Source organism: Tachyglossus aculeatus, chromosome 26 (assembly GCF_015852505.1).
Source record: "Tachyglossus aculeatus isolate mTacAcu1 chromosome 26, mTacAcu1.pri, whole genome shotgun sequence".
In the NCBI taxonomy this organism is placed as follows: domain Eukaryota; kingdom Metazoa; phylum Chordata; class Mammalia; order Monotremata; family Tachyglossidae; genus Tachyglossus; species Tachyglossus aculeatus.
Window position 1 is genome coordinate 4,378,523 of NC_052091.1, and position 20,505 is coordinate 4,399,027.

At 47.9% G+C, this 20,505-nt stretch overlaps 1 protein-coding gene across 1 annotated transcript; it reads right to left on the bottom strand.

Annotated features, from left to right (window-relative positions):
• Positions 1–8,938: 8,938 nt before the first annotated feature.
• On the bottom strand, positions 8,939–18,871 carry RPS16 (ribosomal protein S16). Its single transcript, XM_038767254.1, has 5 exons — positions 18,724–18,871; positions 13,006–13,107; positions 12,826–12,922; positions 10,502–10,549; positions 8,939–9,127 (listed from the first exon to the last, which is right to left on the bottom strand). The coding sequence occupies exons 1-5, from the start codon at positions 18,769–18,771 to the stop codon at positions 8,982–8,984; spliced, it is 441 nt and encodes a 146-aa protein (XP_038623182.1). The 5' UTR covers positions 18,772–18,871; the 3' UTR covers positions 8,939–8,981.
• Between the last annotated feature and the right edge of the window lie 1,634 nt (positions 18,872–20,505).

A 20,505-nucleotide genomic window follows, 5' to 3' on the forward strand; every position in this document is an offset into this window, starting at 1 on the left:
ACCCCCCAGGGGGATGTGGCCAGGGTATTTAGTATTGTAATTAGTAATTAATTATTATTTTCTATGTTTGCACATTCTGGGTGCCGGAGCGTCAATCCCCTGCCTCAGTTTCCCTTCTTTACCTCTCCCCGCTCTGGCGTCCGGACTAAGCCTGGGCAGGGAAAGCGACCACCCCCTCTCCTTGACCCGGGGCTCCCCCCCACCCCAGTTTAGCCCTGCCTCGTGGCGGGGCGGGGAGCCACGAGTGCTGGTCTCCAGTAGCCCCCCGCTAAACACACTCACACCTCAGGGCTCCCCGCCCCAACACATCCAGATGGGTTTTCGGCTCGGAAGCGGGGGGCTCCAGTGGCTGAAGGCATTTGGGGTCTCAGCCTCCAGGGCTGGGGTCCCCCTCTACCTAGACCGAAGTGGCCAGGATGCCCCCACTCCCCGTCGTCCAACCAAAATGTCCCCGCTCCTCGCCCCCCGCCCCTGCTATCACGCTGCCTCAGGGCTGGCACCTCCCCACACCCGGATGGAGATGGGGAAGATGCCCCATTTCGATGCCTTCCTCCCCGACTTATTTATGTGGTCACAGCTCCTCGCCGTGAGGGCCCGGGAGCGCCCAGCTTGCTCGTCTCCAGGGCTACTCATTTGGCCAGCACCCAGGCACCCAATAAAGGCCGGCCCGCCAACGAGGGGGCCGGGAAGCTCGGGTGGACTTCCGCGTGGCTTCTGATTTCTTTCTGCGCCTTCCCCCTGGGCCGCTGGAACCTGTCTCCCCAGGCTCTCCCGAGACAGCATGGCTTAGTGGGTTGAGCACGGGCCTTGGCGTCAGAAGGACCTGGATTCTAATCCTGGCTCCCCCTCGTCTGCTGTGTGACCTCGGGCAAGTGACTTAACTTCTCTGGGCCTCAGTTACCTCATCTATAAAATGGGGGCTCAGAATAATAACAATAATAATGATGGCATTTGTTCATTCGATCATATTTATTGAGCGCTTACTGTGTGCAGAGCACTGGACTAAGCGCTTGGGAAGTCCAAGTGGGTGACGTATAGAGACGGTCACTACCCAGCAACGGGCTCACAGTCTAGAAGGGGGAGACAGACAACAAAACTAAACATGTGGACAGGTGTCAGGTCGTCAGAACAAATAGAATTAAAGCTAGATGCACATCATTAACCAATAGAATAGCAAATATGTATTTGCTAACTGCTTACTATGTGCCGAGCACTGTTCTAAGCAATGGGGGGGATACAAAGTGATCAGGTTGTCTCACATGGGGCTCACAGTCTTAATCCCCATTTGACAGATGAGGTAACTGAGGCACAGAGAAGTTAAGTGACTTGCCCAACCTCACACAGCTAAGTGGCAGAGCTGGGATTAGAACCCCTGACCTCTGATTCCCAAGCCCGGGCTCTTTCCACGGAGCCACGCTGCTTCTCTGTGATTAAGACTGTGAGCCCCACGTGGGACAGGGAGTGTCCAGCGTGATTAACTTGTCTCTATCCCGGGGCTTAGAACAGCGCTTGGCACATAGTAAGCGCTTAAAAAGTACCAGCGTCTGTGGGCCGAGGTTGGGTTCACAGTTTGGGATAACTGAGCTGCCTCATTTCCATTCAATTCCATTCCATTCAAATTGTACTTCCCAAGCGCTTAGTACAGTGCTCTGCACACAGTAAGTGCTCAACAAATACGATTGAATGAATGAATTTCCTGCTGCCACCCTTTGTGCCCCCTCATCCCCCACCCCAGACCCGTCTCCCCATCCTGGGGGTTTCCCCAGAGCCGCTTGGCCTGCTTAGCAGAGCCTGGGAAACACCAGGACCATTTGGGAACTGGGAATTAGAATGTCTGGGCTTTCAAGATGGGTGCCCCTTTCATTTATTCATTCATCCAGTTGTATTTATTGAGCGCTTACTGGATGCAGAGCACTGTGCTAAGCGCTTGGGAGAGTACAGTGCTCTGCATCCAGTAAGTGCTCAATAAATACAATTGGATGAATGAATAAATGAAAGGGGCACCCATCTTCTCTAAGCTCCGGGAGAGTACAATATAACAATAAACAGAGACATTCCCCTCCCACAATGAGCTTACAGTCTAGAGGGGGACATAAATTACAGATTTGTACATAAGTGGTGTGGGGCTGGGCGGGGGGAATGAATAAAGGGAGCAAGTCAGGACTACGCAGAAAGGAATGGGAGAGGAGGAAAGGAGAGTTAAGCAGGGAAGACCTCTTGGAAGAGCTGTGCCTTAAGTAGGGCTTGGAAGAGAGGGAGAGTAATTGTCTGTCGGATGTGAGGGAGGGCATTCCAGGCCAGAGGCAGGATGTGGGCGAGAAGTCAACGTGTGATAGACAAAGATAGACATAAAGTGAGAATATTTAGCATTAGAGGAGCGAAGTGCGCAGGCTGGGTTTTAGCAGGAGAGTAACTAGGTGAGGAGCAGGCAAGGGGATCGACTGCTTTAAAGCCAAGGGAGAGGAGTTTCTGTTTGTTGTGGAGGTGGCTGGATAACCACTGGAGGTACTTGAGGAGTGGGGAAACGTGTCCTGAACATTTTTGTAGAAAAATGATCCAGGCAGCAGAGTGAAGTAGGGACTGTGTATATATATACACATATATATATATAGACCTGTATATATGTTTGTACATATTTGTTACTCTATTTATTTACTTATTTTACTTGTACATATCTATTCTATTGATTTGATTTTGTTAGTATGTTTGGTTTTGTTCTCTGTCTCCCCCCTTTTAGACTGTGAGCCAACTGTTGGGTAGGGACTGTCTCTATATGTTGCCAACTTGTACTTCCCAAGCGCTTAGTACAGTGCTCTGCACACAGTAAGCACTCAGTACGATTGATGATGATGACTGGAGTGGAGAGAGCCAGGAGGTAAGAAGGTCAGCAAGGAGGCTGATACAGTAATCAAGGAGGGGTAATAAGTGATTGGATTCATGTGGGTAGCAGTTTGGATGGCGACAGCCGGAGATAGGAGAACCAGGAGAGGACAGCCTCGTTGTAGCCGAGGTTGGATAACTTTTCCAGGAGAAGGGGGTGGTCGAAATTGCCGGAGACAGCTGAGGGGTTGGGGAGGATTAGGATGGAGTAGAGGCCATTGGCTCTGGCAAAATGGAGCTCATTGATGACCTTTGAAAAGGGGACGGAAGCCAGATTGGAGTGGGTCAGGGAGAGAATTGGAGATGAACTTGAAGCAATTAGTGCAGACAACTTTCTCGAGGAGCTTGGAGAGGAATGGTGGGAGGGAGATGTGGTGATAACTGGAAGGAGACCTGGGGTCAAGGGAGGTTTTTGACAAGGGCATGTTTGAAAGAAGTGGGGAAGGAGCCATTTGAGAGCAAACAGTTGAGGCAGTTAGGGAAGGGAGCAAGTGTTTTGATAAGGTGTTAAGGACACGCAGGTGGAGAGGGTGGATTTTGAGAGAAGTCAGGTGATCTCCTCTAGAGATGCTGCTGGGAAAGATAGAAGAGTTGAAGAAGGGGCAGGATGGGGGAGGAAGTGAGGAGATTTTAGGGAGATCATGCCCGATAATGTCGATTTTCTCAATAAAGTAGGTGGCCAGGTCATTAGAGGAAGTCATTTGACAGGGGGACGGGGAATTTGAGGAGGGAGTTAAAACGTCTGGAAGAACTGGCGAGGGCAGTGGACATGGGTGTCAATAAGGATGGAGAAATAATTCTGCCGGGCAGAATGAAAGCACACAAGGATAAACCTGTCAATAAGGATGGAGAAATAATTTTGCCGGGCAGAATGAAAGCACACAAGAATAAACCTGAAGTGGACGAAGTCAGCCTGACGTCTAGATTTCCGCCAGCAACGCTCTGCGGCTCCTGCACCAGAGCGAAAGAGGTAGATGGTGGAAGCGATCCAGGGATGTGGGTTAGTGGTACGGGATTCATTCCTTCAATCGTATTTATTGAGCGCTTACTGTGTGATCAACAAAGGGATAGGGGAGAAGGGAAGGTAGTTTGGGTATGGAGGCTATGTGGGGACTGATGAATTGAGGATATTGGATGGGGTCAAAAGATTGGCCCCCTTCTAGACTGTGAGCCCACTGTTGGGTAGGGACTGTCTCTATGTGTTGCCAACTTGTACTTCCCAAGTGCTTAGTACAGTGCTCTGCACACAGTAAGCGCTCAATAAATATGATTGGTCTGGGAGAGTACTAACAACGTACTTTCTCATAAATCCCCAGCGCTTGTGTATATAATAATAATAATTATGGCATTTGTTAAGCGCTTACTACGGGCCAAGCAGTGTTCATTCAATTGTATTCAAAAATCTCCAGTGGCTACCAATCAATCTGCACATCAGGCAGAAACTCCTCACCTTGGGCTTCAAGGCTGTCTATCACCTCTCCCCCTCCTACAGCCCAGCCCGCACCCTCCGCTCCTCCGCCGCTAATCTCCTCACCATACCTCGTTCTCGCCTGTCCCGCCATCGACCCCCGGCCCACGTCCTCCCCCGGGCCCGGAATGCCCCCAATCCCTCCGCCCATCCGCCAAGCTCGCTCTCTTCCTCCCTTCAAGGCCCTACTGAGAGCTCACCTCCTCCAGGAGGCCTTCCCACACTGAGCCCCTTCCTTCCTCTCCCCCTCGTCCCCCTCTCCATCCCCCCCATCTTACCTCCTTCCCTTCCCCACAGCACCTGTATATATGTATATATGTTTGTACATATTTATTACTCTATTTATTTATTTTACTTGTACATATCTATTCTTTTTATTTTGTTAGTATGTTTGGCTTTGTTCTCTGTCTCCCCCTTTTAGACTATGAGCCCACTGTTGGGTAGGGACTGTCTCTATATGTTGCCAATTTGTACTTCCCAAGCGCTTAGTACAGTGCCCTGCACACAGTAAGCGCTCAATAAATACGATTGATGATGATGATTTATTGAGTACTTACTGTGTGCAGAGCACTGTACTAAGCGTTTGGGAAGTAGAAGTTGGCAATATATAGAGACAGTCCCTACCCAACAGCAGGCTCACAGGTAATCAGGTTGTTCCATGTGGGGCTCATAGTCTTAATCCCCATTTTACAGAGGGAACTGAGGGACAGAGAAGGTAAGTGACTTGCCCAAGGTCACACAGTAGACAACAATAATAATAATAATAATGGCATTTATTAAGCACTTACTATGTGCAAAGCACTGTTCTAAGCGCTGGGGAGGTTACAAGGTGATCAGGTTGTCCCTCGGAGGGTTCACAGTCTTAATCCCCATTTTACAGATGAGGTCACTGAGGCACAGAGAAGTTAAGTGACTTGCCCAAAGTCACACAGCTGACAATTGGCGGAGACAAGCAGCAGAGCTGGGATTAGAACCCGCATCCTCTGGCTCCCAAGCCCTTGCTCTTTCCAGTAAATCACCCTGCTTCTGTACATGTCTTTAATACTCTTATTACTGATCTGAAATTGATTTTACTCTCTATTTTCCCTTGCCCCACAAATAAATTGTAAACTCCCTGAGGACAGGGATTATTCATTCAATCGCATTTATTGAGCGCTTACTGTGTGCAGAGCACTGTACTAAGCACTTAGGAAGTACAAATTGGAAACAAACAGAGATGGTCCCTACCCAACAATGGGCTCACAGTCTAGAAGAGGGAGACAGACAGCAAAACAAAACATGTGGACAGGTGTCGAGTCATCAGAATAAATAGAAGTAAAGCTAGATGCACATCATTAACAAAATAAATGGAATAGTAAAAAAGTCTTTGGGCGGAGTGCACTGGGGTAGTAATCCTATTTACTGAGCGCTCAGTGTGCCCACAGAACTCTGTAGTACTAGTAATAATAATAATAATAATAATAGTATTTGTTAAGCACTTACTATGGGCCAAGCACTGTTCTAAGCCCTGGGGTAGTTACAAGGTAATCAGGTTGTCCCCCATGGGGCTCGCAGTCTTAATCCCCATTTTACAGATGAGGGAACTGAGGCCCGGAGAAGTGAAGTGACTTTCCCAGGGTCACACAGCAGACAAGTGGCGGAGCGGGATTAGAACCCACCACCTCTGACTTCAAAGCCCGGGCTTCTCTAATAGCATGTCTACCATATCTACTAACTCTGCTCTTCTGTCCTCTCCCAAGAGCTAGGTAGGGGCCGCGCTTAGTAAGTATAATAATAATGGCATTTATTAAGCGCTTACTATATGCAAAGCACTGTTCTAAGCGCTGGGGAGGTTACATAGTAAGTGCTTCTTAATAAATGACACTATTATTATTTTGGGTTGGGAGTTCCGGTCAGACACCGTGGGGCTTCAAGGCAATGGAGGAATCTACTACCCTCTTGAACTGACCCAAGCGCTTACATTGCTACAGCGGCAGCTCCGCCACTTGTCAGCTGTGTGACTTTGGGCTAGCCACTTACCTTCTCTGTGCCTCAGTTCCCTCATCTGTAAAATGGGGATTAAGACTGTGAGCCCCACGTGGAACAACCTGAGCTTGTATATGTATATATGTTTGTACATATTTATTACTCTATTTTATTTGTACATGTTTATTTTATTTATTTATTTTATTTATTTTATTTTGTTAATGTGTTTTGTTTTGTTCTCTGTCTCCCCCTTCTAGACTGTGAGCCCACTGTTGGGTAGGGACCATCTTTAGATGTTGCCAACTTGGACTTCCCAAGCGCTTAGTCCAGTGCTCTGCACACAGTAAGTGCTCAATAAATACGATTGATTGATTGAATGAAGAGCAGATGACTGACAGAGGCCCAATCCACATCCCTAGTACGTGGAAGTTTTTCCAGGCAGCCCGGGACACGCTGGACCGCAAGTGGACGGAGGAGGTGGAAGCGGCCTGGAAGGTGAGTGTGGAACCCCCTGATCCCCGGTGTCTCACCGTCCATCGCCGGGGTGCGTGGGGGAAGCTGTGAGTCGGGACTCTTGGGTCCCTCTAACCCCCAATCCTGAGCCAATGCCAATTTACCCACACCCATCTCCCACAGCAGAGCCTATTTCAGTCCCTTTTGGCCTTCATGAAGCTAGGGTACGCGGCCAACGAAGTGGGAGTCGAGGACTGACCCTTCCGTAGCTTTCCCATACCCAGCTTTTAAAGCTGGGGGATATAACTCCCTTGCCACCCCCAAGTATTTCCTAAGACCACCTGCTTTCTGCTTCTGTGGCACCAACTTTCCCAACCCCACAAGAAGCTGCTTTCTGGCGAATTAAAAGCCAAGACCAGGGTGAGTGGTGGTTGTGTGGTGGGTGACCCTTGGATAGGGCTGTTTCTGGCCACCAACCCGTCAGGAGCTGATTCCACTGGCCCCTTCCCAATTCCAAGGGAAGAAGAGAAGCTTCTGTTGCCTCTGAGCCCACTGTTGGGTAGGGACTGTCTTTATATGTTGCCAACTTGTACTTCCCAAGCGCTTAGTATGGTGCTCTGCACATGGTAAGCGCTCAATAAATACGAATGAATGAATGTTGCCAGTCCACCCAAGCAACTCCCCATCTATGCCCCATAACCTCCCAAGATACCACCCCCCAACCTTTGGGAAGCAGCATAGTCTAGTGGATACAGCATGGGACAGTCAAGACCTGGGTCTTAATGAGGCACTTGAGTGCTTAGTATGTGCAAAGCACTGTTCTAAGCACTAGGGAGGATACAAGGTGATCAGGTTGCCCCACTTGGGGCTCAAAGTCATCCCCATTTTACAGATGAGGCAGCTTAGGCAGAGAGAAGCTAAGTCACACAGCTGACAAGCGGCAGAGCTGGGATTTGAATCCACAACCTCTGGCTCCCAAGCCCGTGCTCTTTCCACTGAGCCATGCTGCCTCCCTTAATTCCAGCTCCGCCACTGTCTTCTGTGTGACCTTGGGCATATCGCTTCCCTTGCCTCAGTCATCTGTAAAATGGGGACTAAGACTGCAAACCCCCGTCCGACCTGATTAGCCTGTATCTACCCGAGTGCTTAGAACATTGTTTGACACATTGTAGGTGCTTAACACCCATCTTATTTCACAATATATTTCCCCACCTCTGTGACTACTGAAGAGAATTCTTCCCCGAACTCAGACTCTGGAGACAGAAGGGGAAGGAATAAGGCAAGGAGAGTCACTGGGACCCTTAATAATGATGGCATCTACTAAGCGCTTAATATGTGCAAAGCACTGTTCTAAGCGCTGGGGAGGTTACAAGGTGATCAGGTTGCCCCACAGGGGGCTCAGTCTTAATCCCCATTTTACAGATGAGGTAACTGAGGCCCAGAGAAGTGAAGTGACTTGCCCAAAGTCACACAGCTGACAATTGGCAGAGCTGGGGTTTGAACCCATGACCTCTGACTCCAAACCCCAGGCTCTTTCCACTGAGGCACGTTGCTTCTCACTTGCCCAGTACAGAGCAGTGCCCCTAAAAAGACTCTCAAATATCACCCCCAGCTGATTCTCACCCCTTTAGAAGGGGGTCTCCGCCCGCCCATGAGACATCATCATCAATCTTATTTATTGAGCGCTTACTATGTGCAGAGCACTGTACTAAGCGCTTGGGAAGTACAAATTGGCAACATATAGAGACAGTCCCTACCCAACAGTGGGCTCACAGTCTAAAAGGGGGAGACAGAGAACAAAACCAAACATACTAACAAAATAAAATAGAATAGATATGTAGAAATAAATTAGAGTAAAAAAATATATACAAACATATATACAGGTGCTGTGGGGAAGGGAGGGAGGTAAGATGGGGGGATGGAGAGGGGGACGAGGGGGAGAGGAAGGAAGGGGCTCAGTCTGGGAAGGCCTCCTGGAGGAGGTGAGCTCTCAGCAGGGCCTTGAAGGGAGGAAGAGAGCTAGCTTGGCGGATGGGCAGAGGGAGGGCATTCCAGGCCCGGGGGATGACGTGGGCCAGGGGTCGATGGCGGGACAGGCGAGAGCGAGGTACAGTGAGGAGATCAGCGGTGGAGGAGCGGAGGGTGCGGACTGGGCTGAGACAGAGACACAAGCACAGGTTCTCCAGATTTATTGCAAAAATGGTGAGCACACGCGTTAACGGTAGGACTTCTGGTAGCGGGCGCGGGCTCCGGGGCCACCGAACTTCTTGGACTCGCAGCGGCGTGGGTCGGCCACCAGCAGGGTCCGGTCATACTGGATCAGGATGTCCTTGATCTCCTTCTTGGACGCCTCGTCCACATCTGCAGAGTCAACGGGGAGAGGCATTAATCAGCTGAGAAGCAGCGCGGCTCAGTGGAAAGAGCCCGGGCTTTGGAGTCAGTGGTCGTGGGTTCAAATCCCCGCTCTGCCAATTGTCAGCTGTGTGACCTTGGGCAAGTCACTTAACGTCTCTGGGCCTCAGTTACCTCATCTGTAAAATGGGGGTTGACTGTGAGCCCCCCATGGGACAACCTGATCACCTTGTATCCCTCCAGTGCTTAGAACAGTGCTTTGCACATAGTAAGTGCTTAATAAATGCTATTATTAGCATTTATCTTTTAGACTGTGAGCCCACTGTTGGGTAGGGACTGTCTCTATATGTTGCCAACTTGTACTTCTCAAGTGCTTAGTACAGTGCTCTGCACACAGTAAGCGCTCAATAAATACGATTGATGATATTATTATTATTTACTGAGTGCTTACTGTGGGCAGAACGCTGTACTAAGTGCTTGGGAGGGTCCGACCTGACGGATTCCTGCCCACAGGAAGCTTAGACACAGGCCAGCACTTGTCCAGCATGAACCAGGCTAAGGGAAGCAGATGGCAGAAAGGGAGTGTGCCTTAGTGGACAGAGCACAGGCTTGGGATTCAGAAGGACCTGAGTTCTAATCCCAGCTCCACCACGTGCCTGCTGTGTGACCTTGTCTAAGTCACAATTTCTCTGGGCCTCAGTTACCTCATCTGAAAAATGGGGATGAAGAGTGTGAGCCCCATGGGCGACAGGGACTGTGTCCAACCCAATTAACTTGTATCTACCCCAGTGCTTAGAACATAGTAAGCGCTTAGGTACCATCATTATTATCAAACAGCATTTACAGAGTGGTTCCTGGGTCCGTTCCTGCTTGGCCCCGGAATGATGGTTGAGCCCTCAACCTGCCATAATAATAATAATAATGATAATGGCATTTCTTAAGCGCTTACTATGTGCAAAGCACTGTTCTAAGTCCTGGGGAGGTTACAAGGGGATCAGGTTGTCCCACAGGGGGCTCACAGTCTTAACCCTCATTTTTACAGATGAGGGAACTGAGGCACAGAGAAGTGAAGTGACTTGCCCAAAGTCACACAGCTGACAACTGGCAGAGCTGGGATTTGAACCCATGACCTGACTCCAAAGCCCGTGCTCTTTCAACTGAGCCACGCTGCCATCTCACCTATTCCCATCCCACCCCACCTCGACCACATGGTCTGGGGATCTGAGTACCTGAGGGAGAGGAGGAGAGAAACCCCAAGTTGGAAGTCCTCTCCCAGTTTCGTTTTTTTTTTAAATGGCATTTGTTAAGCGCTTACTACGTGCAAAGCACTGTTCTAAGCGCTGGGCCACCCTCCACCCCAACCACCACCGGCAGATTACTTACATTTCTGATAGTAGGCCACCAGGGCTTTGGAGATTGACTGGCGGATAGCTGGAGGAGACAAAAGGAAAAACCACGGTTAAGAGCTGCAGACACGACTGGGAAGAAGAACCAAAACATTCCCAGAGGGCCCAGACAACCCCCTCTTCACCAGAGCCCTCCACTAATAATAATAATGGTACTTGTTATTTATGTGCCAGGCACGACTAATAATAATGATGATATTTGCTAAGCGCTTACTATGCACTGTTCTAAGCGCTGGGGCAGATCCAAGGTAAGCAGGCTGTCCCACTTGGGGCTCAGTCTCAATCCCCATTTTACAGATGAGGTAACTGAGAAGTAAAATGACTAGTCCAAGGTCCCACAGCCGACAAGTGGCGGAGGCGGGATTGGGTCGGATCCAAGGGCAAATTGGGTTGGACAGTCCCTGTTCATCATCATCATCATCAATCGTATTTATTGAGCGCTTACTGTGTGCAGAGCACTGTACTAAGCGCTTGGGAAGTACAAGTTGGCAACATATAGAGACAGTCCCTACCCAACAGTGGGCTCACAGTCTAAAAAGGGCTCATAATTTTAATCCCCATTTTACTGATGGGGAAAACTGAGGCCCAGAGGAGTAAAGTTACTTGCCCAGAGTTAGAGCGGACAAGCGGCAGAGTCGGGAACAGAAAGCAGGGCCTTCTCACTCCCAGGCTGTGCTCTTTATCCACTAAACTATACTGCTTCTCCAGTGTAGGTACAAACTACATCTAGTATTTTAGACTGACGTAACTTTCATCTCTTAAAGCTGGGTGTTTGCCCGTGGGTTAGGAATTCTCAAGAGATGGTAACTAAACCCGAACTTTGGCCCTCAGTTTCCCCATTTGTAATATGGGGGGGGTCACACCTGCTTCTTACTTCCTGGAGGCACACTAAGGAACCAGCAAAGTCTGCTGTAAAATACCTTCTGATGTCATGGGGGAGGATTTTAGTAAGAACAAATCGCCCTTTCACGGGCGAATCCCACGAACCCTGGCATTTACTGAGTACCTACCCCCTTCTAGACTGTGAGCCCACTGTTGGGTAGGGACCGTCACTCTATGTTGCCAACTTGTACTTCCCAAGCGCTTCGTACAGTGCTCTGCACACAGTAAGCACTCAATAAATACGACTGAATGGAGTGCTTGGAAGAGTCCACAGTTACTAGACATGTTTCAATCAAATCGTATTTGAGCGCTTACTGTGTGCAGAGCACTGTACTAAGCGCTTGGGAAGTACAAATTGGCAACATAGAGAGACAGTCCCTACCCAACAGTGGACTCACAGTCTAAAAGGGGGAGACGGAGAACAAAACCAAACATACTACCAAAATAAAATAGAATAGATATGTACAAGTAAAATAAATAAATTTTATTTATTTGTTTCCTGCCCATAACAAGCCTACAGAGAAGCAGCACAGCGTAGTGGATAAACCACTAGGCCTGGGTCAGAAAGTCATGGGTTCTAATCCCAGCTCCGCCACTTGTCTGCTGTCTGCCCTTGGACAAGTCACTTCACTTTTCTGTGCCTCAGTTACCTCCTACGTAAAATGGGGATTGAGCGTGAGCCCCAGACGGGACAAGGATTGTATCCAACCTGATTCGCTTGTATCCACCCCAGTGCTTAGTACATTGCCTGACACGTAGTAAGCGCTCGACAAATATCTTAATAGAGAAGGAGCGTGGCTCAGTGGAAAGAGCACGGGCTCGGGAGTCAGAGGTCACGGGTTCTAATCCCCGCTCCGCCACTTGTCAGCTGGGTAACTTTGGGCAAGTCAATCAATCAATCAATCAATCGTATTTATTGAGCGCTTACTATGTGCAGAGCACTGTACTAAGTGCTTGGGAAGTACAAATTGGCAACACATAGAGACAGTCCCTACCCAACAGTGGGCTCACAGTCTAAAAGGGGGAGACAGAGAACAAAACCAAACATACCAACAAAATAAAATAAATAGGATAGAAATGTACAAGTAAAATAAATAAATAAATAAATAGAGCAATAAAGTCATGGTGTGGATCAGTGGAAAGAGCCCGGGGTTTGTAGTCAGAGGTCACAGGTTCAAATCCCGGCTCCGCCAATTGTCAGCTGTGTGCCTTTGGGCAAGTCACTTCTCTGTGCCTGTTACCTCATCTGTAAAATGAGGGTTAAGACTGTGAGCCCCCCGTGGGACAACCTGATCACCTGGTAACCCCCCCAGCGCTTAGAACAGTGCTTTGCACATAGAGCTTAACAAATGTCACTATTATTATTGTTACAGAGAGTACCGTTAATGTCTGTAAGCCGGCCCCAGCCCCATCGCTCACCATAGATCTGTGCCACGTGGCCACCCCCTTTCACACGGACTCTGATGTCGACTCCGGCGAAGCGTTCCTTGCCCAGCAGGAGCACGGGCTCCAGGAGCTGTGAAACAGATCAAATCCGAGTCAGCGCCGCTCAGCCGCCACCCCGCACCCCACCCGACCCCGGGCTCTCCGCAGGCTCACCTTGTACTGCAGGGTCCGGGGCTCGATCATCTCCAGAGGCCTCCCGTTCACCTTGATCAGACCATTGCCTCTCTTGCAGTGGGCCACGGCCGTGGCGGTTTTCTAGATGGGAAGAGTCAATCGTCAGTCCATCGTATTTACTGAGTGCTTACTGTGCGCAGGGTACTGCACTAAACGCTTGAAAGAGTACAATGTAACAATGTAAAAGACACATTCCCTACCCTTAACGAGCTTAGTGTAGAGGGAGAGATATTAACATGCATAAGTAATGATAATAATGGCATTTGTTAAGCGCTTACTATGTGCAAAGCACTGTTCTAAGCACTGGGGGGGGGATACAAGGTGATCAGGTTGTCCCACGTGGGGCTCACAGTCATCACCCCCATTTTACAAATGAGGGAACTGAGGCTCTGAGAAGTGAAGTGACTTGCCCAAGGTCACACAGCTGACAATTGGTGGAGCCGGGATTCGAACCCATGACCTCTGGCTCCAAAGCCCGGGCTCTTTCCACTGAGCCACGCTGCTTCTCAGATAGGGGGCTGGGGTGAATAAAGGGAGCAAGTCTGAGTGAAGCAGAAGGAAGTGGGAGAAGAGGAAAGAAGGGCTTAGGGAAGGCCTCTTGGAGGAGGAGGGCCATCTCACACGCAGACCCCCCCGCCCCCGTTCTCCTTCACAGTCCTTGCTGGCATAATAATAATTCCAATAATGATGGTATTTGTTAAGCAATGGTACTTGGCCCATAGTAAGCGCTTAACAAATACCATCATTATTATTATTAAAATGGGGATGAAGAACGTGAGCCCCCCATGGGGCAAGCTGATGACCTTTGTGTCTCCCACTGTGCTCAGAACAGTGCTTGGCACATAGTAAGCGCTTAACAAAAACCATCATCATTATTATTAAAATGGGGATGAAGAACGTGAGCCCCACATACCATCGTTATGATTATTACTAAAATGGGGATGAAAACTGCGAGCCCCACGTACCGTCGTTACTATCATTATTAAAATGGGGATGAAGACTGCGAGCCACGTACCACTGTTATACATATTTACTAATGTAATATAACTACTAATGCAATTCAAGTGTTGTACATATATACTATTCTATTTTATTTTGTTAACATGTTTTGTTGTCTGTCTCCCCCTTCTAGACTGTGAGCCCGTTGTTGGGTAGGAACCGTCCCTCCTCCCCCTCCTCATCCTCCCGGCCTTACCTCCCCACAGCACCTGTGTATATGTATATACATTTCTACGTATTTATTACTCTATTTATTTACTGATTTTATTTGTTCATATTTATTCTAGTTATTTTATTTTGTTAATATGTTTTGTTTTGTTGTCTGTCTCCCCCTTCTAGACTGTGAGCCCACTGTTGGGTAGAGACTGTCTTTATATGTTGCCAACTTGTACTTCCCAAGCGCTTAGTACACTGCTCTGCACACAGTAAGCGCTCAATAAATACGATTGAATGAATGAATACCACCGTTACTATCATGATTATTATTAAAATGGGGATAAAGAACGTGGGCTCCCTGTGGGACAACCCGATGGCGTTTGTGTCTCCCCCAGCGCTCAGAACAGTGCTTGGCTCATAGTAAGCGCTTAACAAATACCATCTTTATTATCATGATTATTATTAAAATGGGGATGAAGACTGCGAGCCACGTGCCATTATTACTATCATGATTATTATTAAAATGGGGATAAAGAACGTGAACAACATACCACCGTTACTATCATGATTATTATTAAAATGGGGATGAAGACTGCGAGCCCCACGTACCACCGTTATCATTATTAAAATGGGGATAAAGAACGTGAGCCACATACCATTATTACTATCATCACTATTATTAAAATGGGGATGAAGAACTTGGGTTCCACGTCCCACCGTTATTACCATGATTATTAAAATGGGGATAAAGAACGTAGGCAACATACCATCGTTACTATGATTATTATTAAAATGGGGATGAAGAACGTGAGCCCCACGTACCATCTTTATTACCATGATTATTATTAAAATGGGGATGAAGACTGCGAGCCCCACGTACCATCGTTACTATCATTATTAAAATGGGGATAGAGAACATGAGCCACGTACATAACTATCATGATTATTATTAAAATGGGGATGAAGAACTTGAGTCCCACGTCCCACCATTATGATTATTATTAGAATGGGGATGAAGAACGTGAGCCCCACGTACCATCGTTCCTATCATGATTAAAATGGGGACAAAGAACGTGAGCCACGTACCATTATTACTACATGATTAGTATTAAAATGGGTATGAAGACTGCGAGCACCACGTACCATCGTTATTATCATTATTAAAATGGGGATAAAGAACGTGAGCCACGTACCACTATTACCATCGTCATTATTACTAAAATTGGGGTGAAGACTGCGAGCCACGTACCATTATTATTATGATTATTATTAAAATGGGGATGAAGAACTTGAGTCCCACGTCCCACCGTTATCATCATGATTATTATTAAAATGGGGACGAAGACTGCGAGCCCCACGTCCCACCGTTACTATCGTTATTAAAATGGGGATGAAGAACTTGAGCCCCACGTCCCACCGTTATTATCATGACCATTATTAAAATGGGGATGAAGACTGCGAGTCCCACGTACCATCGTTACGAAAATGGGGATAAAGAACGTGAGCCAGGTACCATTATTATCATCGTGATTATTACTAAAATGGGGATGAAGACCGGGAGCCCCACGTACCATTATTACTATCATGATTATTATTAAAATGGGGATGAAGAACTTGAGTCCCACGTCCTACCGTTATCATCATGATTATTATTAAAATAGGGATGAAGACTGCGAGCCCCACGTACCATCGTTACTATCATTATTAAAATGGGGATACAGAACGTGAGCCACGTACCATTATTATCATCATGATTAAAATGTGGATGAAGAACTTGAGTCCCATGTCCCACCGTTCCTATCATGATTAGTATTAAAAATGGGGATGAAGACTGCGAGCCCCACGTACCATCGTTATTACCATTATTAAAATGAGGATAAAGAACGTGAGCCACGTACCGCTATCATCATGACTATTACTAAAATGTGGATGAAGACTGCGAACCACGTACCATTATTATCATCATGATTATTAAAATGGGGATGAAGAACTTGAGTCCCACGTCCTACCGTTATCATCATGATTATTATTAAAATAGGGATGAAGACTGCGAGCCCCACGTACCATCGTTACTATCATTATTAAAATGGGGATACAGAACGTGAGCCACGTACCATTATTTTCATGATCGTTATTAAAATGGGGATGAAGACTGCGAGCCACGTACCATTATTATCATGATTATTATTAAAATGGGGATGAAGACTGCGAGCCCCACGTACCATCGTTACTAAAATGGGGATAAAGAACGTGAGCCAGGTACCCATTATTATCATCGTGATTATTACTAAAATGGGGATGAAGACTGCGAGCCCCACGTACCATCGTTACTATCATTATTAAAATGGGGATAAAGAACGTGAGCCACGTACCATTATTATCATCATGATTAAAATGTGGATGAAGAACTTGAGTCCCATATCCCACCGTTATTATGATTAGTATTAAAATGGGGATGAAGACTGCGAGCCCCACGTACCATCGTTACTATCATTATTAAAATAAGGATAAAGAACGTGAGCCACGTACCATTATTATCATCATGATTATTAAAATGGGGATGAAGAACTTGAGTCCCATCATTATCAATGATTAGTATTAAAATGGGGATGAAGAACGTGAGCAACATACCATCGTTATTATCATGATTATTATTAAAGCGGGGATAAAAGACGTGAACAACATACCATCGTTACTATCATGATTATTATTAAAATGGGGGTGAAGGCTGCGAGCCTCACGTTCCATCGTTACTATCGTTATTAAAATGGGATAAAGAACGTGAGCCACGTACCATGATCATCATGACTATTATTAAAATGGGGGTGAAGAACGTGAGCAACATACCATCGTTACTATCATGATTATTATTAAAATGGGGATGAAGGCTGCGAGGCCCACGTACCATCGTTGCCATCATTATTAAAATGGGGATAAAAGACGTGAACAACATACCACCGTTATTATCATGATTATTATTAAAACGGGGATGAAGGCTGCGAGGCCCACGTACCATCGTTGCTATCGTTATTAAAATGGGGATAAAGAACGTGAGCCACGTACCATGATCATCATGACTATTATTAAAATGGGGGTGAAGAACGTGAGAAACATACCATCGTTATTATCATGATTATTATTAAAACGGGGATGAAGGCTGCGAGGCCCACGTACCATCTATCCTACTTATTTTATTTTGTTGGTATGTTTGGTTCTGTTCTCTGTCTCCCCCTTTTAGACTGTGAGCCCACTGTTGGGTAGGGACTGTCTCTATGTGATGCCAATTTGTACTTCCCAAGCGCTTAGTACAGTGCTCTGCACATAGTAAGCGCTCAATAAATACGATTGATTGATTGATCGTTGCCATCATTATTAAAATGGGGATAAAAGACGTGAACAACATACCATCGTTACTATCATGATTACTATTAAAATGGGGATGAAAGCTGCGAGCCTCACATACCATCGTTACTATGGTTATTAAAATGGGATAAAGAACGTGAGCCACGTACCATTATTATCATGACTATTGTTAAAATGGGGATAAAAGACGTGAGCAACATACCATCGTTACTATCATGATTATTATTACAATGAGAATGAAGGCTGCGAGGCCCACGTACCATCGTTGCTATCATTATGAAAATGGGGATAAAAAACGTGAACAACATACCATCGTTACTATCATGATCATTATTAAAATGGGGATGAAGGCCGCGAGGCCCACGTACCATCGTTACTATCATTATTAAAATGGGGATAAAGAACGTGAGCCACGTACCATGATCATCATGACTATTATTAAAACGGGGGTGCAAAACGTGATCAACATACCATCGTTATTATCATGATTATTATTAAAACGGGGATGAAGGCTGCGAGGCCCACGTACCATCGTTGCCATCATTATCAAAATGGGGATAAAAGACGTGAACAACATACCATCGTTACTATCATGATTACTATTAAAATGGGGATGAAAGCTGCGAGCCTCACATACCATCGTTACTATGGTTATTAAAATGGGATAAAGAACGTGAGCCACGTACCATTATTATCATGACTATTGTTAAAATGGGGATAAAAGACGTGAGCAACATACCATCGTTACTATCATGATTATTATTAAAATGGGGATGAAGGCTGCGAGGCCCACGTACCATCGTTGCCATCGTTATTAAAATGGGGATAAAAGACGAGAACAACATACCACCGTTACTATCATGATTATTATTAAAATGGGGATGAAGGCTGCGAGCCTCAGGTACCATCGTTACTATGGTTATTAAAATGGGATAAAGAACGTGAGCCACGTACCATTACTATTATGACTATTGTTAAAATGGGGGTGAAGAACGTGAGCAACATGCCATCGTTATTGTCATGATTATTACTAAAATGGGGATGAAGAACGTGGGGTGACCCGATGACGTTTGTGTCTCCCCCAGCGCTCAGAACAGTGCTTGGCCCACAGTAAGCGCTTACCAAATAGCCCAGTTATTATTATTAAGAGGGGATTGAGGGCCCCTCGGGGTTCCTCACCTTTCTGCCGAACACCTGGACGGACTGGAGGGGCCCCTTGGGCGGCATGATGATGATGATGATGATGGCGGAGGAGGCGTCGTCGTCGTCCTCCCCGTGCGAGGCCTAGGCCACAAAGAGACGCGCGAAGCCGGCCGGCCCGCTTTTCAAGGCCAGCCCTTTTACGCCGTTTTTGCGACGGCTGGTTGCCGGGGCACCGCTGCGCTTTACGTTCGGGGGGGCAGTTTTCAGGGCCCGCGCGGCCGCCGAGCCCTTTTGCGCCGTTTTGCGACGGCTGGTTGCCGGGCACCGCTGCGCTTTACGCCCGGGGGGGCAGTTTTCAGGGCCCGCGCGGCCTCCGAGCCCTTTTGCGCCGTTTTGCGACGGCTGGTTGCCGGGCACCGCTTCGCTTTACGGCTGAAGGCGCTTTTCGGGGCTCGCGCAGCCGCCGAGCCTCTTTACGCCGTTTTGCGACGGCTGGTTGCCAGGCGCCGCTGCGCTTTAATAATAATAATAATAATGATGGCATTTGTTAAGCGCTTACTATGTGCAAAGCACTGTTCTAAGCGCTGGGGGGATACAGTGTGATCAAGTTGTCCCACGTGGGGCTCGCAGTCTTAGAACAGTGCTAGTAAGCGCTTAATAAATGAACGACCTGTTTATTATATGTTGCCAATTTGTACTTCCCAAGCGCTTAGTACAGTGCTCTGCACATAGTAAGCGCTCAATAAATACGATTGATGATGATGATGATGACCTCTCCGGTCGTTCATTCTCAGTCTCTTTTGCAGGCAGGCTCCTCCTCCCCCTCCCATCCCCTTACTGTGGGGGTTCCCCAAGGTTCAGTGCTTGGTCCCCTTCTGTTCTCGATCTCCACGCACTCCCTTGGTGACCTCATTCGCTCCCACGGCTTCAACTATCATCTCTACGCTGATGACACCCAGATCTCCGTCTCCGCCCCTGCTCTCTCCCCCTCTCTCCAGGCTCGCATCTCCTCCTGCCTTCAGGACATCTCCATCTGGATGTCCGCCCGCCACCTCAAACTCAACATGTCCAAGACTGAACTCCTTGTCTTCCCTCCCAAACCCTGCCCTCTCCCTGACTTTCCCATCTCTGTTGACGGCACTACCATCCTTCCCGTCTCACAAGCCCGCAACCTCGGTGTCATCCTCGACTCCGCTCTCTCATTCACCCCTCACATCCAAGCCGTCACCAAAACCTGCCGGTCTCAGCTCCGCAACATTGCCAAGATCCGCCCTTTCCTCTCCATCCAAACCACTACCCTGCTGGCTCAATCCCTCATCCTATCCCGTCTGGACTACTGCATCAGCCTTCTCTCTGATCTCCCGTCCTCGTGTCTCTCCCCACTTCAATCCATACTTCACGCCGCTGCCCTGATTGTCTTTATCCAGAAATGCTCTGGGCATGTTACTCCCCTTCTCAAAAATCTCCAGTGGCTACCAATCAATCTGCGCATCAGGCAGAAACTCCTCACCCTGGGCTTCGAGGCTGTCCATCCCCTCACCCCCTCCTACCTCACCTCCCCTGTCCTTCTCCAGCCCAGCCAGCACCCTCCGCTCCTCCGCCGCTAATCTCCTCACCGTACCTCGTTCTCGCCTGTCCCGCCATCGACGCCCGGCCCACGTCCTCCCCCGGCCCTGGAATGGCCTCCCTCTGCCCATCCACCGAACTAGCTCTCTTCCTCCCTTCAAGGCCCTACTGAGAGCTCACCTCCTCCAGGAGGCCTTCCCACACTGAGCCCCTTCCTTCCTCTCCCCCTCGTCCCCCTCTCCATCCCCCCAT